The sequence below is a fragment of the Cupressus sempervirens genome, chromosome 3 (assembly GCF_028749045.1).
Source record: "Cupressus sempervirens isolate cs-2001-9-10 chromosome 3, ASM2874904v1, whole genome shotgun sequence".
NCBI classification, from domain to species: domain Eukaryota; kingdom Viridiplantae; phylum Streptophyta; class Pinopsida; order Cupressales; family Cupressaceae; genus Cupressus; species Cupressus sempervirens.
In genome coordinates this window covers 429,690,594-429,717,827 of record NC_143120.1, presented here as the reverse complement: position 1 = coordinate 429,717,827, position 27,234 = coordinate 429,690,594, and the positions used below count along the sequence as shown (strand labels likewise).

Here is a 27,234-nt window from a genome sequence, read left to right as displayed (position 1 = left end):
AATGGATCTCATAATTCCCCCCAACTTAGCTTATTGCACGTCCTCGTGCAATCATTATGATCATAGGTCTTTAGTTTTAACTGAAAGCACTTTAGGTTTAATGGATTTTGACTTTGTCTCCACCTTGAACCATGATAACTCATAGATGAATACAAATCCCTTTCTTTGCTTTACATGACAAGCTTTGTTATTTTTCTTCTTCAATAGGGATATCTCTTTTAAGCTTCTGAATTAGCTTATTATTATTTTATTTTATTTTCTCTTTATTTTTTTCTTTTCTTTTCATTTCAACTTTTATAGCATCATGGTCCAAAAGGGTACATATAGGAGAAATTTATCTCAATTTGCAGAAGAGGAGTTTAAATGGGTGAAACAAGAGAGATAAGAGACAAAACGAAGGCTATTATATGATGGATATAATGGATAGTATGATGGGTTTAGTAAGGGTGATAGATGGAAGATAATAAGGTGACATTCCTCCCCCCAACTGAAAGGTTTACCATCCATGGGAAACGAGGAGAAGCTAGGAAGGGGTGTTGCACAATGATCAATATAATAAGTAATACAAATAAAGTTAAGAGATAAAATAAGGAAAAACAAAATTGATTAATTTACCAAGATGCATGTGGAGAGAGACCAAAGTGGGAACATTTAACAACTCAGCAACCAAGACCACCAAAATGGATGAATCATCAAGAAGGAATGAAGAGACATATCCAAAACTACAACACCACAGAAGACTACCATCTGACTGAAATCACCGAAGAGCATACCACTGGAAGGAACCAAAAAACTAGGAGAATGACTGCAATTGGAGGGGGCACCACCAGCAACTGAACCAGTATAGATTCATATAGGAAGTAGCACATTCCACTAAAAACACCTCAACTGAATAGGAAACTTAGATTATGGGTGATCAAAGATTTGAGGACCACACTAAAGAGGAGTAGAGCTGTAGGAATGAATGACAGGAGGTGCCAAAAAGGAAAGAACCACTGAAACCAATAAGTGTTCCTAAAAGGAATGATTAGCAAAAAAAACTAGGAACACCAATTATTGCATTTTGTCTTTTTTTTTTTTTTTCTTTTTTTCTTTTTTTTGAATAAATTTTGATAACGACAAGTGACCATTGGCAAGCCAGTTTTCAATCACTCACCGCTTAATGGAACTGTAAGAATAGTTTTCACCACTAAGAATTTATTTTGCAGTTAACATTCGCTAGAAACTGGTTTTCAGATATTAACTGGACAACAATGCCCGAAGGTTTTCATTGTTGGATCCTTTATTTTTCTTTTTTCTATTTTTTTCTTCTTCTTTTTTCAATTTTTCAATAACTGCATAGAATGACCAAAGAAATGAAATCGTGACATGGATGATGAAAAATGATACCATCCAAAGCTTAATTTTTCTCCATGAACTCACAAAAGGCACTGCTGAAGCTTGATTGTGTAATGAACTTGGAATGATTACCAAGAATAACCTCATCAGAACTGGAGCCACAAACCACTTCATTACCAAAGAGTATGGAGTGAAAACCAATAATAGTCACCAATGTGTCCATAAAACTTCAGAGAGACACAACTCAAGGAAGGAGCGTAGTAGCTGGCACTATATTCAAAGTATCTTAAGATGTGTTGTTGTTGAATAATCATGAATCTCATAGACCATGCTGCATATTTTCCTCCATGTGATTAATCACCAAAGAAAGGAAATCCTGTCTCAAAGTGGTGAACACCCTTATGCCAAAATCTGCATGTGATCTTGAATAGTGAAGCACCAGTGAAATGGATATGCACCATATAGCTAGCAAACCCACATAATGTGAACAAAGCAACATAGTGTTTTATTCAATGCTTTTGTAGAGAAGCATCATCAACTGGTATTGATTCTAAGATTATCACACCACAACAAGGGACCTGTAACCATATTCTCAAAACCAAGCATATCAAGCATAGTAAATGAATATCATCCATTCAATAACTCTATCATTAAGTTGGTTATTTAGTATTACAAATGATAGATAGAGTTATTATTATGAATAGATACTTGATAGAATGGATAAATACAAATAAAATCTTGCGTTCATATAATAGCAATGTGAATTAACACTACAACACATAACTTGAATTGTGGAGACGTCACCTGTGAAGATTTGCTAAAAAGGACCAATGAGATAATCAATTAAGCTAGATTTGAAATCATCCAAGAACCACAACATTGGAGAGATTCCCCCCAACTTAACTTCATGCTACAAGGTCATGAAATCATTAAGATAACCAAAGAAATTAGGTAACCCAAAGAGAGTAACACATCTTTAGAATTTTGTGAGTCTTATGGAACCAAATATTTCAATAATTTGATGGATGAATGCCCAAATCAAATGTAGGTTATAAAAACATAGGGAATTTGAATCATCCAAGGAATCAAGAAATCAACACGTGTAGTCAATGAATCATCATCTGAAGATAAGAACCAAGAATGAAAAATATATGGATAGTAATATCTTGGTCTTTGCTAAATAAATGAATCATCCATAGTGTATTTGGTCATCTTGGGACAATGGAAAGATTTAACAATGACAAATAATACTCATCCAATTATAATAGTTATTGTTTGGTCATTAATGCATGGAATCCCATATGGTCGTGCTTAATCAATTATTGGTCCTAAATCAACAAGTGTGTGAGGAATGCATATTTTAACCATAGGCCTCCAAATATCAATATGTATAAGTACAAAATAAAATATAGCACTTGGAGGATCTTGTACCATGTTTGTGAAATATGGAATGTATATGGCTTAATACTACTTGGTGAATGATTAACATAAACATGCATACTCATGAGTCCATTAATTAAAATTGATGCAATTTGATGCATGGGCTCATTTGTCGGTATGTTGAATTCACTAAGTAGAAAAGAAGAAAAAAGTTGATTATATTTCAATAAATAATATTGTTCTTCTAATTTAAGTAAACCAAAATCACATCCCTTATATACGTCAATATATTCCAATCTTGATTTATCGATTTCAAGCACACGATTAGATTTTGGAGGGATCCTTGAAAGTTTATAGGAACTATTACCCACCTTATTATGAAATGGTATATGAGGCAATATAGTTGTCTTTGGTGGATATGGTGGAGTGGGTAGAATATGATGTGAATGACATAACAAATGTGGTAGGAAATGTGAAGGAGATAAAGTAGATGGTAATAAGTATGAATGGTGGAATAAAGATGGTAAGGATGGATATGGTGGTTGTTGTGAGTATGCATGATTACATTCATTGTGAATGCTAGGTGGAGAAGTATGTTTTGAAGAAATATCTTGGCTTTGTAATGAATTCGAGTAATAATATATGTCACCAACATAATGCATACCTTGATCTTTTTGGGTTGGTATTTGACATGGAGTGCTAGGTATAAGGAAGAATTTTTCACTTTCATCCTTATCATGGTAAGGATCATAAAAAGCTTGTACCTCATTCACCATTTGCTTTTGATTGTTAAGGCATATGCACTAGTCTTCTTTCCTATAGCAAAGAGAACAATAGGTGGTTAAATTTTCATCATCAAAATCACATTGCTCTAAGAATTCATAAATGATTTGTTCATGTTCAAACATAGGGATAGAATTCTTGCATACCTCTCTCTAATAAGGGAAGATCAAGATCAGAAAAGATGCATTCATTAGGTAGTGAGGGTATTAAAATATCACCTTTGATTGGCACGTTTTCCCCACCAAGTTCTCCTTTTGTTTTTAAATTTGAAGGGGGGGGTCTGGGGGTGGAAACCACCAGTGGGGTCAAGGGGCAATGCCCCTTGTGGGGTCCTGGGGCAGCGTCCAAGGTGTGCTCCCTGTCGCAGTACAAGGCGAGGTCGAGGGGCAACGCCCCCGATGCCAAGAACATTTTCCTTCTTGTGTTTCCTTCAAATTTTTCATTTTTGAAACATTTTTCAACCAAAATTGATGGTCTTGAACAACCTTTAAAATGCATCATTTTAAACATTTTTCTTCAAAATAGCTTATAATAACTCACAACAACTAATGATAATGTAAAATGGAATCTAATTTCTAAGACAACTAGTGAATCAAATGTCTAATGCCTTCTTGAAAACTCTAAAACAAACTTCTAAAGCAATGCATCTATATGATTTATGCAATGCAAATTAAGATTAATTACTTAAGCAAGGCTAGCAGTTGCAAAAGTGTTCATCCTAATGCATTGTTCCTAACTCAAATCAGCAAACTAACATTCCTTTGACAACTTTCCCTGGCAACGGTGCCAAAATGATAGGCCAACACTGGAGCAAATAATAATAAAGAATTAATGATTTATAATAAAGTTCGACTGGTCTATTCGTGTCAATCCAAGAGCGTAAGCTTGCGAAAGGTGTCCGAGCAGTATGCTATCAAAGGGTGCAGCTTGTGATATGAGCAATTATGAATGCAGCTAAAGCACACAAAAATGAAACTATAAAGAACTGAAACAAGACTACGACAGGAACTGTCACTTACTGTGACAGGAACTTGACTGAAACCTACTAAAATGATTTTGAGAATTAAAACATCATAAACAAACACATCTTTCAACTAGCAATAACAACATAATTATTTCTACTCACTGAATCAAAACTAGGATAAACCATTAGTAATTATAAGTAAATAGTAATCATATTATATTAATGCAAATGAAATTACAAACTGTTACAGGAAAAATAGGCATAAAATATCAATACAAATGATATTACCAACTAGTTCAAAATAATAATTAAATGAAACTTGATATTACTGAAATACAAACATACCACACTGAAATAAAACTAGAAAAAACACCAGACGTTCTAAGAAGTGGGCCCCCTCCTTAGTCCGTCAGGTGGTGAGATAGAAGGCAGTAAGCACGAGGTTGATCAGCACAATATATAGTCTTTTTATTTCTCAGAAGAATAGTACAAAATTAATACATATCCCTTTGATTATGAATTACGATGTTTATATACACAACCTACAATACATAATAGGAATAGCTTATAATAGACAACATAACAGATATCGTGCAACGTTAGTTATAGGCTGTAAGTAGTTGCAAATACAGCTTATTTATGCCAAACGGGTTTGTTTCATTTTCGGCCCATGGCTAAAAAACTATAAAATAATAGTTTGTACAATCTTGGATTATAACAAATAGTAAATATAGGAATAAACTTCCCACATGAGACTTGTAGATCTTTCTTCCTTATACTAGTCATGCAACTTGTTTGTTATTTGCAACTAAAAATAGGAAGAATGCTGGTCGATTTAGGTCCTCCATGTGGATCTATCTGTGTATACCATAGATATAATGCTTGACAGTTTCAACAAATTGACTCCAAATAATATGAAACATTATTTCATATGCCCAAATGGAATCAAAGCACAATTTTTGTTAAACTGATCCTCTAGATTAAGATTGTAGTGACAGTTATTTGATCGATGGTGAAATGCAATGACCACGTTTTGTTGGAAGATTAATAGTTTACATCCAAAATGCGACAGGAAGTTACAGTCCCAACTTGCAGGCGACAGGAAGTTTTGTTATGCATATCAAAATGCTACAATATAAAAGATTAGTAAAACATAATCAATGATGAATTTTCCATATTTTAATCCCGAAACCTCATTAAATACTACTTATATATATTAAACCATATGTAACGTAAAATGGTAAAATTGGTGGTAATGGAATGGAAATGGAATATGGAAATGAGTAGGTAAGTGCATAAAATGGATTAAAATATGGTATTAAATGGGTCGTAAATGGATCTCATCATCATTGACCACCATCTTTAGAGAAACAAATTCATTGTTAACCCAAGAATCAAAGCCATTAATGGACTCTATTTTTTCATTCATTTTCTCAACACCTACCAAGGTGTAAGGAAAATTCTCCTCCTTTTCTCTCTTATCTTTTACAGGGAGGGGGTCTTTAGAGTTAGAGGTAGAGTAGCCCACAATTCTTGTAATTGCATTTCCAACATCCTTACTTGAACTATTAGCACATAAACCCTCAATATCTTGAGTCAGTTCTCAAAACTCACACTAGGGTTCTCCTCCTAGGATTTAGGTTGTTTTCACTAATGGAGAAATTTCAATTTCATCCCTGGTCTTGATTTCCTCTTTAGTGCCTTTGTGAAAATTGATCGGAACCCTATCATCTTTGAGTTTTTCAAACACCAAATCATCCTCCTCCTCACTAGTTCCAGAATCTTCCTCACTAACAATGATAACCTTTTCCTTATTTGACATAGGGGTTTTGGCCTTAATAGGAGCGGGTTTATATTTTACTTTTATTTTAACCTTCAGACTTGGGGATGGGATATGAACCTTACAATAATCTATCAAAATAAGGATGAGGCCTTCATGTAACACAAGGAGGGAAGCATTCTTCTTGTGATTGGTTAAGCTATGGTACAGAGAATTCAAAACATAGTATGGGAACTAATCTTGTCTCCATACCCAAAATGAATTAAGAAAACAAAATTAAAGTAGTGAACCCTTTTTTTCCTACCATCTAGGGTTATTTAGGCTCTAACACAATTAAGAATTAAGCACCAAATAGCCTTTATTTTCTTATTTGAAAATAAATTTCCTACCTTGATTAGCACTTTCTTCTCCTCTTCCTCAATAGGAAATTGTTTGAGAGTCTCCTTGGTGATTTTTGTCTCCTTGAAAAATTGGGTTCCCTGAATCAAAAGACCAAAAGTATTAGAGATAAATCATAGTACTAGAAATATATATTTTCCAACCATAAAAAAAACTTGAGGGTAGCCTTATGCTCAAAACCATGGAGGCACTCAATGTTCTAGGTTAATCACCCATTATCTAGTTTCTAAGCACCTACAGGATATCATTCCATTTCAAGAAATTTTTGGGTTCTTCCCTTTTTGGATCTCTACCCATTTTTCTTCTCTACTTTCTATTTTTATCAGAGCTTGTATCCTCTTTGAAATGAAATGAATGAACGTAGAGAGTAATCACAACCACAATGACCTAGAAAGTGTATCAAGCTTGCAAGATATAAGATTATTTAATGATGGTATATTGACTATTGTACTCCCTTGAAGTATTCATAAATACCATTTAGATTATTGATATCTTTGTGTTTCAGGTATCTTTCATAATTCTTGTTTGGTCAAATGATTTGTTTGGAAACTAGAGCTCCATGCTCATGGATTGGGCATCCAAAATAGCACCCCAAATATTTCATTAAACTCATTTAATTATCAAGCATGGATTTATATTTGAAATAGGTCTACAAAGTATATTCACTACAAAAATATCCAAGTTATTAAATTTTTGGAAAATATAAACTATAATAATGCTAGAAATAATCGAAATACACAATAATGGCTATAGGAAACTGTAAGAAACTACATAGTAATGGCTGCAAGAACTATATACTCAAAACTATAACATCGTACATATCTATATAGATAAAATTCTTGTTTAGAATTTTGAATGTATCATCTTATTCACTTTCTAAAAACCATCTATTAATTGTCTCATCATTCCTTTAAATAAAGAAGAGACTTATTCTTAAAAAATGACTAAGGAGAAGAGTCGTATTACAAATTGTCTTCTTGGTTGATTGTAAAAATAGTTTTTTTGGACTCTTTTTATGAAAAAGATGATTTCTTGGAGATTTTAGGTCTTTCACAAATATAAGAACAATCTTATCTAAACTCTTTTTAAGTTGTAACTTGAATTGCAATAAATAGAATCAGTTTGACTAAGTTTGTTGATTTTTTGTTCCACCTTTTTTGTAGTCAATTTCAAACACATGGTTCTCTTTAATTATTTTGAGTTAGATCAAATCATTTTACCAAGTTATGATCCTCCTTTTCAATTTTTTTGGGTCATTTTGAAATTTTGAATTACATTAAGAAATGTTGAAGATATGACCATTTTAATGGTAGTGGTTTCTTTACTACCTTCAAATGTCCCACCTTTTACTAAGTCAACTTTTGATCTATCCTGCTCATTAACTATTTTGAACTAACTCTAACTCTAAAAATGTTTTGTGTGCCTTTTTTTTTCATATTTCCAAACCTATAAGCTATTTTTAATTTCATTAGGCATTGAGTGAGATATTCCCATTTTACTTTAATAGTCTTTTTAACCTTTTCTACATTTCTTGCAATTATTGAATGGTTACAAGTGTCAACTTGATTCTCCTTCTTCCTAGCTTCATGAATGAACTCAAATATCTCACAAAAAATTGTTAATCATCTCAAGAAAATTATTATTAAATAATAACCATTTATCATAATAAATCATCACAATTTATTATTAACTATTTACACATATAAATGCTAATCAATGAATCATTTATCATAGTTAATGCTTCATAAATCAAGTTAATTTATGGAGACTAAGCAAAAAAATATTATCTCTTTCAATGAACATTTTACTTTTAGTATTGAAAATGAAAGAAGATAAGTTTTAGGATCAAATCCTTCTAGGCTTATCATTGTGGTTTTCTTTATTTGTATAACATCCTCCCTTATTACTATTATAGCTTTATTTTTAGTTACCCGAGCAGGATCTTCCTTCTCTCTGAACACCTGACCATCTATCTTATTCTAAATATTCTATAATATGTACAAAGGGGATGATTTTCCACATGATCCTCACATTTTCATTCTTTGTTGGGCACATCCATTGCATTAGAAAATCTTCCACACTTCCTAGGAGAAAGCCAATTTAAGTTCCATCCTGCAAGACAATAATTCCAAACTTCCCAAGCATAGTTACATAAAAAAATTAATGAAAACATATTTATTGATGATTTCTACAGAGAAAATATATATTTTATAGAGGTTATCCAAAGTAAGAATTTTCTTCTAGGCCATTATCCACCAGATTATGCCAGCTTTAGTAGTTATACCTTTTATCCAACAAGAAGCCTAGAAAGGAGTTTCCTCATTGAGGGTGATTGAGAAAAAACCTAACGCAAAAAGATAGACACTATTTGGGTTGTTTCCCCATATTACCTTGTCCTCTTTCTCATCAATTCTCCAAGAGTTCAGAGAATTCTAAATAAAATGAAGGTGTCCATGGATATTTTTTTATTGACCCAATTTCCATTACCCTAGTAATCAACAACCTTCTCCCCATAGGCTCTTTTTCATTGAATAATTATTCTCATATCCTCCATTTTTCTAGCAATCAAAAACTTCATTAACTAGTAGTCTTCACAAAATCTAATTTTCCTTTCATTTCTTAGTTTCCATCTAGCACCTCTAATGGAAATAATCTTGCAATCTTGAACAAAAATCTATATATAAGAGTGACGATCAGTGTTAGGAGAATTTAAGAAATCTTCCATCATAGAGAAGGAAAAGAGATACTTCCTTTTAAAGATAATTTTCTACTCCTACTCGGAAAAGATTTTCCATATCTATTTAGCAAGAAGGAATGTATTTAGACTTTTTATCAACCTTAAGCCCATACCCCCTTCCTTTTAGGTTTGTAGATATTCTCCCAAGAAATAAGAGGCATCCTTTTTTCTCTTCCACCCCCAAAAAAAAGAAATTATTTTGAGTTCTTTCAATTTTGTCTATATAGTTACTAGGGACCTTTAAGAGACTAAGAGAATAATTAGGAATGTTCTAGAGACTACTCTTTAAAAGAATTACTTTCCCAGCCGAATTGAGTAAATTTCCTTTCCAACAAGAAAGCTTATGGGAAAATTTATCTAGCAAACTTTTCCAATAGGTATCCAAAGGCTTGGAACAATGGGGGAGGCATAAATTGATACCTAGAAAGGGGCAGATTAAACAATCAAAGGTCCTAGATTTTTTGTCTATCCTTTCTTGAGAATTATTTAGAGAGGACGAATAGCTATTATTTCAATTGATGAATTGACCAATAAATGAGGAGTAAAATTATCCATGGGTGTAGGTTTAGGGATTAGAAGATGGGTAAGACCATGTATAGCACCATCAAGCCCCAATTTTGTGAAAAACCTTTCAAATAATGAGCTAAAATAGAAAAAAAAATCGAGGAGATAGGGTCGCCCATTCAAAGACCCTTGGCTATCTAGAAAAAGTTATTTGAAGCCCCATTAACCAAAATAGGCATGGAAAGAATGGAGATAAGTTGGTGAATAAGCTGAGTGTTTCTTCCATCAAAACTCAAATCCTTGAGAAATTTAATGAGAAAATCCCAACCTGTTTCTTAGACTTTAATAGAGAGTGGATGTTTTCATGGAAAACCATTATAGAATCTAGAATATTCTAACTAGGGAAAAACCAATTATGTTGGATAGATATAATACTTGGGAGAATTTTCATAATCCCAAAATAATAAGAACTTTAGAAATAATCTTATAAAAAGAATTAAATAGGTAATAGTTCTAAATTGAGTCAATCTTTTTGTATTGATCCTCTTGGGGGTTAGAAAAATGAAAGGTAATCTAATTTCTTTCAATAGTGTGTGAGTTCTAAAATAATCCTTCATTGTGCATTAGAGACATATTCATCCATAGTATGCCACATTTTCTTGAAAAAAAAACAATAGGAAATTATCTAGTCTTGGAGATTTGTCTCTTTCAAAACCCATTACCACCTCGTCAATCTCTTTTGATGGGGGATTAGTAGTCAAATATTTATTTTTTTTGTCATCGACCAGTTTACCGATATTGGAAAGAAGCTTCTCTTGATTACTAGCACTAAGGATTTTATTCATTGTGAGAAGAGTGGGAAAATGTCTTTGCATATCCAAAGATATCCCTTCATAAAATATTCTACCTCAAGTTTTATTAAGTCAGGAAATGTAATTAACAACCTTGTGTTTGAGACTTGTAGTGTGGAAATATTTAGTATTCATATTTCCTTTCACTAGCCAAATCTATCTAGATCTATGCCTCCACAAAATGTCCTCCTTTTTCTATGATATCATGATACATCAGTAAGAGTCCGATTTCTTGATCATGAAGTTTCTTAGAGAGAGGGTCATTATGTATACTTTCTTGGTAATCTTTGAGTTTCATTTCAATTTCTTTCTTGTTTCAAAATACCACCAAAATAATTTTTGTTCTAGGCTCTCACTTTGCTCTTGATATTGTTAATCTTTTTTTGCACTCTAAACATTGTCATGCCTTCCAGTTTGATATCCCACCATTATTTAAAAAGAGATTCAAAACTTGGATGGGTCATCCACATCTTCTCAAAATCTAAAAGGAAAGTTATTCCTAACATCCATTAGATCCACTATGGAAGGAATGGAAAAGTCAACACACCCAATTTTGGGTAAAGTGAATGCATCCATTAGATCCTAGCATTCCTAGCTTACTATAATGTTGGAGCCATTCATGAAAAATGAAGGCCCTATCTAGCCTAACTTGAATAAGATCTTCCCCCACCTTTCTATTAGACCAATTATATTTAGTACCTCTTAAGTTTAAATCAATAAGAGCTTCTCTAGAGATAAAATTTGATAGATCTAGCCTGCCATCTTATGAGTTAGAGACACCCCCATTTTTTCCTCCATCATTTAGAACTATATTAAATATCCAAGAACCATCAAGTTTTCCTTTATGAAAGAAGATCATTGACCCAAGATGACCCCCCAAAAAATTTCTTTCAGCAACTTTTTTATTAGGAGCATAAATATTTGATATCACCCATTGAAAGTCACCCTAATATTATGATACAAAAGCTTAATAACATTTCTCTCAAAGAATAGTGGCTTAATTGAAATGATACTATTATTCTAGAAAATGAAAGTTCTTCCTGAGGCACCATTGACATTGTTTGCAATCACCCCACCATTCTTGTACAATTTAATCTTTTAAACTCTATCCTTCCAAATTTTGGTTTCTTGCAAAATTATCATATCTAGTTTGTGATCCCTAACTATGTTCCTAAGGACATCTTGCTTGTGAGGGTTATTTAAACCCCTTATATTCCAAGAATTTTTTTTTATTTCATTAGAGTGAATTACTCGATGTTGGTTTATTTTGCATCTTCTATGCTCTATAGACTCTCTATTTCTCTAGCTTGTCATGCAGGTCTCCATCCAACTACATTTTTTGGTGATCCTACATTAGCTTCATAGGATCCCCAAGTAGATTTTCTAGAAGAGGTTGTTTGTTTGAGATCCTTGTCTACCTTTTTTCTACTTCTTTGCCCCATAACCTCATGACTCTTCTTGTGTTTTCTTTTATTGAATCTTTCTTACTACTCAAAGACATAGTATATTTCAGGTAGGATGATTTAACCATTTCTACATCTTCAATGTCGACCAAAAAGTCAATGTATATTTCCCCTAGAATAGGGAATGACTGAGCTTCATTAAATGATGGAGATTTGTTGATAATTTCATGTGATTTATCAACTCTTGATGGATGTGGGACAAAATAATCTCTCCCTCCTTCTGAAACTCAACCTGGTCTTTCCCTACTTCCTCACTATCAAATGAAACCTTATTCATCTCTTGGCATAAGAGGTCTTTGGGGCAGAGCATGCTGACCCAAGACTCCATTTACAACCTCATTTTTATTTATTTCATTCCCCTTTGTTTGATAAAAAACAATCATATATTCCTTGTTATGCTTATTTTCAATATTATTCTAGTCATTTGGGGATGATATAACCATTTCACCTTCTTGCTTCCCTTCTTGCTAAGAATCAACCTCTTGATCCTCATTGAAATTTCCATATATTCCTTTCTTGCCCTCTCCTAGATCTTTTCTTTTCTATAATTTTTTAAATTTTGGGTTCTTGGATAGAGGAATTTATCAGCTTCTTTCTTGGGTTTCTTCAAGCTTTTCTTCTCCTAGTGTCCCACCTTCTTACAGATAAAACAAGAGAAAGGGAAATCCTCATAGACCACTTCCTACTCCCATTTACTAAGCTTAGAGACCATCTCAATTTTCTCTCATAAGTTTGAGAGCTAGTAGACATTGACACAAACCCTATATAAATAAGTCCATATTTACATGTCATGATTGGATCTATGGATAAATTTCCCTAAATAAGGAATCCAATCCTTCAAGGGAATCTTCATGCCAAAAATGAAAAGGTAGGCTAGGAAAATGAAGTAAAAATGAAAAAAGTATCATAAATATCTATATTAGGCTCCCATTTTTTAAGGCTAAGGATTTGTTTCTTAACATCCAAGGACCTCCACATAGAGAATACTCTAAATCTTCTTTTCTTGTGAATATGAAATAGAGGAAGCCATGGGGAAGGGCCACAATTTCTACTTGTCTTTTTACTTACCATTTTCTTTTCACCATGGTGCTCACTAGTTCAATATTTGGTTTTGGACCTAACAACTTTCCAACCAACATAAGCTAAATTGTAGAGATGGAGTGATCAACTAAATCATCTATAATAGTGCTTTGGAAATCCCCCTTTTTAAAATATGCTTTGCAAGCTATGAGTAGAAAAGAGAACACACCACTAGGTTTGACCACAGAAAGAAAAGATTGTTTCTTAGATTCCTGACATGTCTCAAGAATAAGATTATTCTCTTGAAAATCACATGGAGGACTATGTGATACATCCTTGGTACTATAATACTGCCAGTGTCTTGGGTAGTATTATTGTAGTATTAGAGAGTAGCATTTTTACATGAGTGATGACAGATCTCACACTCACGAGTTTGTGCAACATTGTTTTGAGAATTATTTTGATTTCTTGTAGGAGCATGACATTGCTATGGATAGACATATCATTTGATCAGATAATTGCATAGGTCAATTTAACAATGCTCACATGTTTTATTGGTTGTGTAGGATGCACCTAGAGAGGGGGTGCCTCATATTTGGAGTTTTCTTGAGTCTGGCCATGGGAAAGGGGAACATGATGGAGTTGGGGCATGTGTGAAGAGAGCTCTAGTTAAGGAGCAATTGAATATTTCAGGAGCAGAGCTGCTTGATTCTCATAGAATTATTGATTGGTCTCGTTTATCTTTTGTCCTAGTTGTTTTTAGTGTGATTGGGATCAATGTGATTGGGATCAGTTGTTTTCATCTAATTGACCTTCTGCAATTCCTAATCCACTATTATGAATCCATCCTTTTGTTGACCATCCATAATCCTCATGGGGTCCTATGAAATTGTAGAACCATTCCCTTGTCTACTATCACACCATTTTTTTCTTACCACTTGATTCAAATTTTCCATGTAGTTTTTAATATAATAATGATTAAATAAAAGAGTGAAAGTCATCCTTTTCTTTAGTATAACTTAAAATTTAAGAAAATGTTCACTTACTATATATATATATAATTGGGTAAGGGGGTCTATGAAAAAAGAGTATCTAGATAAAAACATAAGATTTTTGGCTCAACCAAGTTGTGTCATATTCTATAAAATATTTTGCTCCAACAATGTAACATAGGGTTAAGACCTTCAATTTATTTGTCTTTAATAAATAACATATTTTATTAATATTTTATTTAAACTATAATTTTATTTCAAATGTTTATAATGATATATATATATATATATATATATATATATAATGAAAAATCATTATAAACATTTTTTTATTAAGAAACTCTTGTTTCATACAGTCCCTTTTTCTAAACCCAATGTGAATCCTAATATTTGTTCCTATTGTCATATCCCTGAATCAGTGCAGCATATATATTTTGAATGCTCCTTTGCTAAAGAAATATGGAATTTATTGGGTATCACTTTGGAAGGTAATAATATGTTCTACACACTATTTCTATATATTTAGAAGAAATCAATAAATCTAGAAATTTTTTATTTTATTTTTTTCGGCGAAAAAGTGGTATACCACTTAGATATATATATATATATTAATAAAACCTGGTTCTACTCTCCTTATCTCATTGTTTGGCTTATTTGGAAAAGTAGATGAGGATATATTTATAGGTAGAACTACGATTCTTATTGAGTCTTTGTAGAGACTCATTCACCATAATATCTTGGTTCAAGTTACCATGTGATTTTATTGGTCATGGAGTACAAGCTCCTAAAAGTCTCAATGAATGTGCGTCCACTTTCAAGAAAGAAATATCATATGTTTTTAATGAAAGATAAGACCGAGTTTGGTTTTGACTATACCTTGAATAGGTATATTGAAGAAATCAAGAAATTTAAGAAAACTCTTGATGTTTCTTCTCCCAACATGGTCTCAACTCAAGTAGCTCCTATTGCAAATTTTTCTTTTGGTATCACCTCCAATATTGTTATATAAGCATTGCTCCATCCCCCATCAACTCTACCATAAGAGATTTGGATGTCCAACCCATAAAACCATATCATTCATGATGGATTGAGACTCATATTGGCATTTGGCCCCATGCCATGGGCTTCTTGGTTCAAGATGTCATAGTGCTTAGGGGATTTCCTTTTTTGCTTAATGATTTTCTATACTATGTTTTTGTTTGTCTAAGATGTAATTGTACATCAAACTCTATTATATGTATTGTTTCTTGGGATAGATGCAAGAGTAAAAGATGTGAGATCTTGTAACCAAATTGATCCTTAATATTTTTATTATAATTAATAATAAAAGTATTAGTAACAAAAATAAATTATATAAAGATTATTAAATCTATTTTTTATATTATAAATTTAAAAAAATTCAATTTATTTAAATCTCCCAAAATTCCAACCTAATGTATTCATACTTGATAAACATATAATTTTTAATATATTATTAAAACACAACATGTAAAAGAATTAAATTAAAGAATTCTATAACTACCAACTTTAAGGAACAAGAGCTCTGATAGAGCTTGATTCCTTGCCTAGTGCAAACTTTAAAGAAGAAAGATAAAATAGTTGGCGCAAGAATTTATATTCAAGCAAAATATTTTGGCCATCCTTCAAGTGTGTAGAACACATTAAAGCCCTCAACTAGTATTAAAATCAAAACACATCAAATATATGAATATTTTGATCTATTCAAAATTTAGGAAAATCAATATCAAACATAATAGTTAAGTAAGCTATCATTAATCTCATCAATTTAAAAAAATGTCAATTCAATTCTATGTAAATAAATACATTCAAACTTAAATAACTGTCAAATTGAATTGGATCTCCAACAAAACACTTCTCTTCATACTTTTATTTAAATAATAAATATATTAAAGATGCAAAATTTTACTTTAGAATTTACAATTTCTAGTATTTGTATAAAATATTGAATACATTAGTATATGAAAAATTTAGATAAAAGTTTTAAATTTGGATGATGATGATTTTTTTTCCTATGAGCTATAGAATGGTTATTGTAATATTTGAAGGTATATTGTGTTTTAGTAATTTATTTTTAATTTAATGACAATGAAATAAAATAGTTTCTTTTAAAATTCTAAAATGATCATTATAAGGTTCAAATAATAATTATAAAAATATATTTATCTATAAATTATTTTCTTCTATAAAATAAATATTGAAATGTAAACCAACAAAACAAAATTAATAAAAATACTATTCCAAAGTTAGCACCTATTACTTATACAAATTTAGAAAATATAACAGTAGAGATAATTTTAACTTTTTAATGCAAATATGTGAATCAATGCCACGTGACAGTTATTGTCATCACTATCTCCACTAGGCAATGTCAAATTTGCTTCTACCTCCAACATAAAGCTTCCCACATAAAATTGATTATCACTACTACATTCTCACAATCTCTTAAAAGATTAATTATATTCTAACAAGCCTCTCTAGAGTTCCAAAAATATTAAATACATTCTAACAAGCCTATTTTTTTTCTATTTTAATTTGATACATCCCCAAGAAAATTGTCTCTAGCCAATCAAAAAACTAAATTTATTATATAATAAATAATATTAAAAATCGAACCTTAGAAATCTACAAATGCAACAATAGTTTTTCTTAGTAGAAAATAATAATGAATTAGGGTTGGGGGCTATCAGGAACAATAATGAATGCTTATGATAATCTTACTAAATTTTGCACCTTTCACTAATATATGTCACTTAGACAAAATGACTTTAAAAAATGCAAAAAAAAAAATGCAAAAAAATTCACATTGCTTAGTGAAGCAAATTAAAATGATAAGAAACATATTTCTTATCAAGAGGAACACAACTTTTTTTTTTTTTTGAATTTCCCTTATATATTATGTTTTAGTGTTTTAGTTGAGGATTTAACTACTATCCATTGTGCATCTCCTATAGAGAAATTAGCTGGCATTAAGATGCTAACAAAAATATACATAGTATTGCCTAATTCATAGTATCTTCTCTCTAATCATTTCACCAAATAAGATACACATTGTACAAATGCCTAAGATAAAAATATCAAGTCGATATTAACTATTGTAATAATGTTAGAATAGAATAGAAATATCGATACAAGGAAGTCGATATTAACCTTTTTTCCTACATTGCAAGTACTTTAACCAGAAGGGTCCATTGTACACCGAGTCTGTGAACCCCTTGACATGAAACACAAGAAGAAAATATCACTGACAACATAATTTAGGGCTCGTTTGTTTACTAGAATAGGAATAGGAAAATAGGAATTGGAAATGTTTTCTCCATTTGGTACCCTAAATTAGAATAGGGAATAGGTAAACATATTCCAATTTTGCCCCTAAAATGAGCATATGTCCATTCCAAAAAATAGTTTTTATTGCAATGGGCCATTCATATTCCCAATCTGATTTTCTTTTTTAAAATAAATTTGGTTAATTTATTTTTTTAAATTTAAAAATTAAAAATATTAATTTTTTGATTAATTTTTTGTTTGATTTTTTTATTTAAAAAAATTGATTTATTATTATTATTTTTTAAACATTTTTTTTATTATATCTATTTTTTTTTAAATACAAAACTTCACCTTATTCCTATTCCATTTTTGTACAACCAAACAAAGGAGTAACATATTCCCAATAAAATACTAAGTTAACCAAACAAGAATGGGATTGTTCTTTTCCATTTCCATTCAACATTTCTATTCCTACTCTAATTCTCCATTCTAATTTTCTATTCCTATGCTGACAAACAAACAAGCCCTTACCATCTCCATGAACCCTTCGGCACACAAGTATTTTTGGGGCTTAAATATTGTTAGGGAGCCATTAGATTTAATGGCCTCTTCTCTTTCTAGTGAATGTCCATCATAGAAAATTTCCTTGAAAAATCCTAATGGTGGAGGGGCTTCATCAATGGGAAATATATGCTTATGCTTGGTGTTTTGCAGTTGTCCTATTTATTCAGCTCAAGAGTACTAGTGGTGTGGGAGATACTACTTTTTTGGGTGCCTCTCTCACTGGAAACCAGACAATAATTTCAAAGAATGGTACATTTGAGTTGGCATTCTTTGGTCCTAATGGAACCAACTAGAATATTAGCATCTGGTATGACCAAATTCCAGAGAGGGCATATGTTTGGGTGGCCAATAGGGAGACTCCCACCAGAAAATAGCCAGACATTTTGAAGTTGTCAAAAGATGGCAGATTGGTACTGTTCGATGCACAAGGTGGCGCATCTATTTTGTTAGTCCACACAACAAACAAGGCATCCTGGGCTATGCTGTTAGATTATGGAAATTTCTTAATGTTGACCAGCGTAGGAAATGTATCTAGTAATGTTTGGTAGAGTTTCGAGAATCCTGCAGATACGAATGAGGTTCAGTGGACATCATGATGGGGACACAACCCAAGAACAGAATGGACACAACAGAAAGGGAAAAATATATTAACTGAGAAAATAAGCTAGTATAAACAGTACAGAGAAAATAAACATCAAAACATGCCCTAAGGGCTTACAATAGCATAAATCTGAAGATAATTTCTCCTTTCAGTACCTCCACTCAAACTCCACTCTGAACTGCCTTTTACAATGCCAGAAATCTCCTTAAATAGACCCCAGAGGGTTAAGGACTAGGAGTACATTCTAGAAAGTGCTAGTAGGTATCCACCAACCAAATAGAAGGTTCCAGAAGCTGCGTTAGAAGTCGGTGCAAATCTAGAAGAATCCAAAAATGGTAACCGAACTTTCGGGCGGCATAACTTTTGAACCGTAGCCCCGATTGACGAACCGTTTACATTTTTTAAAAGCTCTCAAAGTGCTCTATAGCCCTATGGACCAGCTTTTCTCGTCCCCCATTTTTCAGCCTTTTTTGAGGTCATTTAATGCCCCTAACCTGACTTTGAAGCATTCTTAGGAGGTCTCCAAAACTCAAAAAACTACAATAACTTTCAAACCGTGGGGCCTTTTGACCTAATTCTTTTTCTAGAATGCTCTAAATCACAATTACATTCATCTAGCCAATTCACACCTTCTAGGTCACCAAAATGATGGCCAAATTGCATGCTCCTATTTTTTCAGAATTTTCTAGCACACTGATAGTTGAACTGTGAGAGTTGGAACCTTTATTTGACCCAAATGGGTGTCCAAAAATGAAAACACATGAAACAGAAACTAAGTCTAAGTACATTTTTTTTTTGGGTGACACAGGATTGCCCTTATACCTCTGGATGCTCCTGCATCAAACACCCAAGGTAGATTGAAAAGTGACCTTGTCACTTTATGAATGGTAGAGGAAATCTCAAATGGGAAACCTCAGCTGCTAAAATCCAAGTTGAGTCCTCGATCGATCGTCCTTTCCATTTGACCAAATACTCTTCATACTGCCTGTTTCTGGTACTCCTACCCACACGATGATCTAGGATGTCTTCTATCTCCTCCTCCTTAGAAGCGGAAATTGGACATGGCTCTAACACGAGCTCCTCATCTGCACCATCATCATGATACTCTGTTAAATCTGCAATGTTGAAAATGGGAGAAATGTGAATACCATCTGGCAACTCCACCTCATATGCATTTCCTGAGTCACGTTTCTTCAGAATTTTGCAGGGGCCAAATTTCTTCATTTTCAGCTTGTTGTAAGTACCAGCTGGAAATCTTTCTTTTCGTAAGTGCACCATGACTAAATATCCTACTTGGAATTCCTTATGTCTTCTCCTTTGATCAGCCCTAGCTTTATACTCTTGATTCATCTTGGTAATGTGTGCTTGAACCTCCTCATGTAAACGCCTGATATGTTCAGCAAATTTCTCAGCTTCAGCACTTGTCCTCTCCCCTTGTTCTATCTTCCTCAGCTCTGGTGCAGTCCTTGGGCTACTCCCATATACAATTTGGAATGGTGATTTTTCAGTACTCCTATTTATAGAGTTATTATAAGCAAACTCTTCCTGTGGTAGAATCAAATCCCATCCCTTGGGCTTATCTCCAACTAAACATCTCAGCAAATTGCCCAGACTTTTGTTTACCACTTCTATTTGGCCATCAATTTGTGGGTGATGCGTGGAACTAAATTTCAAGTCGGTTCTTAACTTTTTCCACAATGTCCTCCAGAAATACCCAACAAATTTAGTATCTCTGTCAAAAACTATGCTTCTTAGAAGACCATGTAGTCTTACCACCTCTTTGAAAAACAAGTCTGCAATATGGACAACATCATGAGTTTTGTGGCATGGAATGAAATGTGCCATTTTGGAGAACCTATCAACCACCACGAATACTGAGTCATTACCCCTTTGTGTCTTTGGCAATCCAAGAACAAAATCCATACTTATGTCCTCCCATGGCCTTGATGGAATAGGCAATGGCTGATATAGGCCAGTATTGTGACTAAACACCTTAGCAACTTGACAAACCTGGCAACTTTGTACAAACTTCTTCACATCCTGTGAAATTTGAGGCCAAAAATAATGTTCTTTAAGAATGGAATTGGTCTTATCTCAACCAAAATGTCCTGCCGTCCCTCCACTGTGTTTCTCCTTAATAAGATTTTCCCTCATGGAACTCATTGGAATGCACAATTGACTACCCTTGAACAACATGCCATCCTGAATCAAATAGTCTAACCACTTGGTTCTATCTACAGCAACAGGTTCTTTACAAGCTTTCCATGCTTCAACAAAATCAGGATCCTCGGGGTACAAATTCTTGAGTTCATCAAACCCAACTACTTCAACTTGCATTACTGTAAGGAACAACTGTCTCCTACTCAGTGCATCTGCAACCTTGTTAGATTTTCCACTTCTATGCTTCAACACAAATGTATAACTCTGCAAGATCTCTACCCACTTCATATGCCTCTGATTCAATTTACCTTGGCTATTTAGGTACTGTAATGCCTAATGATAAGTATACAAAACAAATTCCTTTGGCAATAAATAATGCCTCCATTTCTTTAAGGTCTGAACTATTGCATAGAACTCTTGATCATAAACAGAATACTTCTTCTTTGCATCATTTAATTTTTCACTAAAATATGCAATAGGCTTACCTTCTTGGCTTAATACAACCCCAATAGCGCTGCCACTAGCATCACAATCCACCTGGAACACTTTTCTAAAATCTGGAAGTGCCAACACAGGCTGTTCTATCACCTTCTTCTTCAGCAATTCAAAACTTCTCACAGCTGCTACAGTCCATTTGAACTCTTTTCTATCCCCTCTTATTGTATCAGTTAGGGGTGCACATATGCCACTGAAATTCTTCATAAACTTCCTGTAAAAACTAACCAGACCATGAAATGATCTTACCTCAGTAGCAGACCTTGGAGTAGGCCATTCGAAGATGGCTTTTACCTTCTCTAGATCCATTTTGAGACCTTCATGTGATATAACAAACCTCAAATAGACTAACTCCCTTTTTGCAAAGATACACTTCTTTAGATTAATTAACAGTTTCTCTTCCCTTAGCCTTTCAAGGACACTACGAATATGCAATAAATGTTCTTCCAAAGTCTTGCTGAAAATTAAAATATCATCCAAATAAACAATAACAAATTTTCCCAAGAACTTCTTAAGTACCTCATTCATGAGCCGCATGAAGGTGCTTGGGGCGTTCGTCAATCCAAAGGGCATGACTAACCAATCATAAAGACCCTCTTTGGTCTTGAAGGTTGTTTTCCAGTCATCTCCTTCTCGAGTCCATATCTGGTGATAACCACTCTTTAGATCTATCTTTGTGAAGTACTGAGCTCCACTCAAGCAGTCCATAAGATCATCCATCCTTGGCAAAAGAAACTGGTACTTGATGGTGATCCTATTTATAGCTCAAGAATCTGTACACGTCCTCCACTCTCCATCCTTCTTTGGTGCGAGTACTACAGGTACTGCACATGGACACAGGCTCTCTCGAATCAGGCCCTTCCTCAATAGCTCCTGAACCTGTTTATTTAGCTCCTCTGTTTCAGTAGGAGTCATCCTATGAGCAGCCTTGTTAGGAAAACTAGCTCTTGGAATCAGATCTATCTGATGACTGATTTGCCTTATTGGTGGCAATCCATCTGGAACATTATCAGAGATAATATCTCCAAACTCCCCTAGTAAATCTGAAACTTCAAGTGTTATTTCACTACTACCTTCTTTATCTTTCTTAGGAATCAAAGCATAGCACATATGCTGATGTTTCAAGCCATCTAAAAACTTCCTTCCATCAACAAGAAAAATCCTAGCACTGCTACATACCTTTTCTCCTTCCTTTTTCATGGGCTTCAATTTCTGCTGAACTCCATCCTTTATCAGAGAGTGTGTTTGCATGTCCATCATGCACTGCATGTCCATCATGCACTACATGTCTATCAAACTGCCATGGTCTACCCAACAATAGATGGTAAACGTCCATCAAAATAACATCACAGAGAACTTCATCATGGTAACTCCCAATTTTGAATTTTACTAAACATTGTTCACTTACCAGGACCTTATGATCATCTTTTACCCAAGCAATCTGATAGGGCTGGGGATGTTTCTACATCTTGAGCTTTAGCTTAGAAACCATCTCTTCTGATACCAAGCTATCAGTGCTACCACCATCAATGATCATGTCACAAAATTTATCCTCACACTTGCATCTGGTACGGAACAAACTCCTCTATTGTCCTGGTTCAATCTCACCACTTAGTAGGACTCTTTCATTTACCAAGGTCTCTCCTCTTTCTGCATCCTCTGAATGTGATGATTGTGCATCCTCATCCACATGAGCAACCCTAGCTTGGCCCTCAGCTCTCCTATTTGTCCTTCCTTATCATTGAGGGCATTCAAAGGCACGATGACCTTCTTCATTGCAATGGAAACAGGTACCACGAAAGCCTCCTCTTCCTTGTCCATGTCCTCTACCTCTTCCTCTCTAATTTCCAAAGTCTTGATCATGGGAGCGGTTGAAACACTCATTCCTCTGGTTCCTACTAGTACCCACATCTTCATTTTTCTTTTGATTTTCATTGCGGCCTCCAGATGATCTACCGCTTCCCCTTCCTCCTTGACCACGCCTTCTTTGTCTTCCTTCAAACCTTTTATTCAGCTTCTCTTCAACTCATAGGGAAAACTAGTATGCCTCTTCAACGCTGGTCATTCTTACCATACTTAATTCCTCCTAGATGCTAGGTCGCAACCCACTGATATAACGAACAACCTTCTCCTTATTTGCTTCTGCATGCCCTGCTCTAATCAAGAGTCAGTAAAACTCCTCTGTATATTCTTGGATTGATCTTCTTGCTTGCTTTAACCCATGCATCTTCTTAAACAAATCAAGCTCGTAGTCCACAGGAATGAATTGCTTCTTCAATTTGTCCACCATGCGATCCCATCTTGTGATCTTCTCCTTTCCTCTTCTATTTCTTTCCAATTGAACCTCTTGCCACTAGATTTTGGCATGGCCTTTCATTTTGGCCTTTGCAAACTTAACCCTATCTGGGTCCCTGATATCCTCATACTCAAAGTATTCTTCCAGTTCATTGATCCAATCGATCAACTCATCTGGTTTCAGATTTCCTGAAAATACACCCACTTCAATTGTGGGTCTTTTCCCAAACTTAGTAATGGCCCTAAAAAGCCTTTCCTCTACATGATTCAGAACTTCTCTGTCAAATTGCCCCTCTAGTCCCATAACTTCTTCTTCATTTTTATCCTCACTGTCGTCACTAGCGGCAACATTTGCTCCGCTACGGAGCTCCTCTTGCAATGCTTGTACCTGCCTTTGGAGGACTCTAACCTCCTCAGGATTAATAGCTCTGGCCCTTCAACCACACTCTCTTCGTGGAGGCATCTTCTAACTCGAACCCACAACCACACAGTCCTGGTGCAAACTGCCTCATAGTCGACGCTCTATCTACACACTTAGGAAAATCGACTCTGATACCACTTGATGGGGACACAACTCAAGAACAAAATAATACAACCCCAAGAACAAAATGGACACAACAGAAAGGGGAAAATATATTAACTGAGAAAATAAGCTAGTACAAACAGTACAGAGAAAATAAACTTCAAAACATGCCTTAAGGGCTTACAATAGCATAAATCTGGAGATAATTTCTCCTTTCAGTACCTCCTCTCAAACTCCACTCCGAACTGTCTTTTACAATGCCATAAATCTCCTTAAATAGACCCCAGAGGGTTAAGGACTAGGAGTACATTCTAGAAAGTGCTAGTAGGCATCCACCAACAAAATAGAAGGTTCCAGAAGCTGCGTTAGAAGTTGGTGCAAATCTAGAAAAATCCAGAAACGATAACCGAACTTTCGGGAGGCATAAGTTTTGAACCGTAGCTCCGATTGACGAACCGTTTACATTTTCGAAAAGCTCTCGAAGCACTCTATAGCCTTATGGACCATCTTTGTTCGTCTCCCAATTTTTGGCCATTTTCGAGATCATTTAATGCCCCTAACCTGACTTTGAAGCATTCTTAGGAGGTCTCCAAAACTCGAAAAACTGCAATAACTTTCAAACCGTGGAGCCTTTTGACCTAATTCTTTTTCTGGAATGCTCTAAATCACAATTACATTCATCTGGCCAATTCACACCTTCTAAGTCACCAAAATGATGGCCAAATTGCATGCTCCTATTTTTTCAAGATTTTCTAGCACATTGATAGTTGAACTGTGAGAGTTGGAACCTTTATTTGACCCAAATGGGTGTCCAAAAATGAAAACACATGAAATAGAAACTAAATCTAAATACTTTTTTTTTTGGTGACATAGATTTGCCCTTATACCTCTGGATGCTCCTGCATCACATCAAAAGCTAATCTCCTGGAAGATCTCAACGGATCCTGCTCCCGGACTATTTTCCCTACAGAGGGATCCTTCAGGGGCCAAACAATTTGTGCTCAAGTGGAACAATTCCGAACAGTATTGGACGACCGGGCTTTCGGACGACACAATTTTCAGCGGAATGCCAGAAATTACAGACAAGCGTATGTTCAATATCAGCATTGAAAGCGACGTCTTTGGTTTGTATTTCACTTACATATTGGTTCCTAGTTTCAAAGTCCGAGAACGTTTTGTCGTGAGAAAGTTCAGACAAGGGCGACAGTAAGCATTTGTAAGGGACGGTTGGAGCATGTTCTGGTCTGTCCCCAGAGATGGATGCGACGTTTATGGTGCCTGCGGTGCCTACGCAACCTGCGACTCTAAAAATCTCTAGTCCTGCAGCTGCGCGGAAGGCTTCAAACCCAGAGACAACCATGCCTGGGTTTCACAAGATTGTGCATCCAGTGGATGTGTTCGGAAGAGCAGGTTAAACTGCAGCGCTGACCGATTCAATTATCTTGGCATAACATTTCCTGATGATTACACTCTTTTGTATGCTGCCTACACAAAGACAGATTGCCAGAAAGCATGTCTCCGTAACTGCTCGTGCACCGCGTTTTCTTTCGATCCGCCTTCAGGCCCCTGCCAAATCTAGTTCGAAGATTTTCTCAACCTGCACAACTCTACGTCATCGAGAAGGAATACAAATGTCTTCATTAGAGTAGGTCCCTCTCAACTTTCCAGGAAAAGCAAAAGCAGAAGTATTATGGGCCTAGTGCTTTGGATCGTCGGTGCACTCGTCGTTGTCCTGGGTATCTTTTCAATTTTCATTTGGCGGAGGCACCAGCTACAATCAATGGATAGGCGTGCGGATTCCTCGGACTCTTTTCTAAGAATATTTACTTACAAGGAGCTGAAAATTGCGACAAGGAATTTCAGGTCTGAGCTGGGGAGCGGAGGATCTGGATCTGTGTTCAAAGGATCTCTACCAGACGGTACGCTTGTGACCCTGAAAAAGATGGAGTGTTCAAGACAAGATGAGAAGCGATTCCGAGCAGAAATCAGTTCCCTCAGAAACATGCATGTCAATTGGATGAGGCTTAGAGAGTATTGTGTACAAGGATCGAAACGGTTACTGATCAAGTAGATGATTACGTGCCCAATGGCTCTCTGAATTCCCTGTTGTTCACTAGTAATTCCAAGATCAGTGAGGGGAAGGTGCTCGACTGGATGACCCGATTTGAGATCGTGCTAGGCACTGCAAGAGGGTTACTCTACCTACACGAAGAATGCAGAGGCTACATCATTCACAGTGATGTGAAGCCCAAGAACATCCTGCTGGACGGTAATATGTCACCCAAATTAGCCGATTTCGGGTTAGCGAAGCTGATGGGTAGAGATTTGAGCCGCGTGCTGATGACTACAAAAGGAATGAGAGGATACTTGGCCCCAGAGTGGATAGCCGGTACTCCTATCACTCCCAAGGTAGACGTCTATAGTTTTGGTATAACTCTTTTGTAAATCATTTCTCGTGGGAGAAATCTGGACTTATCCGTGCCAGGTTCAAGTAAGCTCTATTTTCCTACATGGGTTGCAACTCAAGTACAGCAGGGGAATATGATGAATATCGTGGAGGAGGGTGTTGTACTAGAGGAAGTAAACATGGAGGTAGCAAGAAGAGCATGCATTGTGGCATTGTTATGTATTCAGGAGGACGAGGAAGTGAGGCCAAGTATGAGGCAAGTGTTGCAGATTCTGGAAGGGAAGATGGAGCCTCAAACACCGCAGATTCTAAGCTTAGCACATATGGATAGGTCAGCAAACCAAAGCCATACAAACAACTATAGTGATAGCAATGTTGCTAGCTGTTGAGAAATTAAGCTTACTACCATGTTCCTGCTGGTTAAGAGGTTAAGCTTAACATTAGTTAACAGGTAAAATCAAACTTATGGTGGTAAAAACGTTACACCTACTTAAGAATTTAATATTGAACATTGGTTAAGAGGGAAAATTAATTCTAATTAGTCAATAAATATATGTATGTTACTCTTTTATATTTGTCCTATATCTATGAAAGACTAATACATATATGTATATGTATGTATACATATATGTATATGTATGTATACATACATACATATATATATATATATATATATATATATATATATATATA

General features: G+C 34.7%; 1 protein-coding gene and 1 pseudogene across 1 annotated transcript in view; both read left to right on the top strand.

Moving 5' to 3' along the window:
- Positions 1 to 25,713, top strand: part of LOC149566863 (S-locus glycoprotein family protein) — a 65,835-nt gene extending 40,122 nt beyond the window's left edge. Inside the window, exons 2-3 of the mRNA XM_089816546.1 lie at positions 25,051 to 25,340; positions 25,461 to 25,713. Coding sequence (XP_089672672.1) covers positions 25,051 to 25,340; positions 25,461 to 25,713 — 543 coding nt within the window. The remainder of the gene's footprint in view (positions 1 to 25,050; positions 25,341 to 25,460) is intronic.
- Positions 25,714 to 25,824: 111 nt separating this feature from the next.
- LOC149566862 (G-type lectin S-receptor-like serine/threonine-protein kinase At2g19130 pseudogene) lies at positions 25,825 to 26,930 on the top strand (annotated as a pseudogene).
- The last annotated feature ends 304 nt before the right edge of the window (positions 26,931 to 27,234 follow it).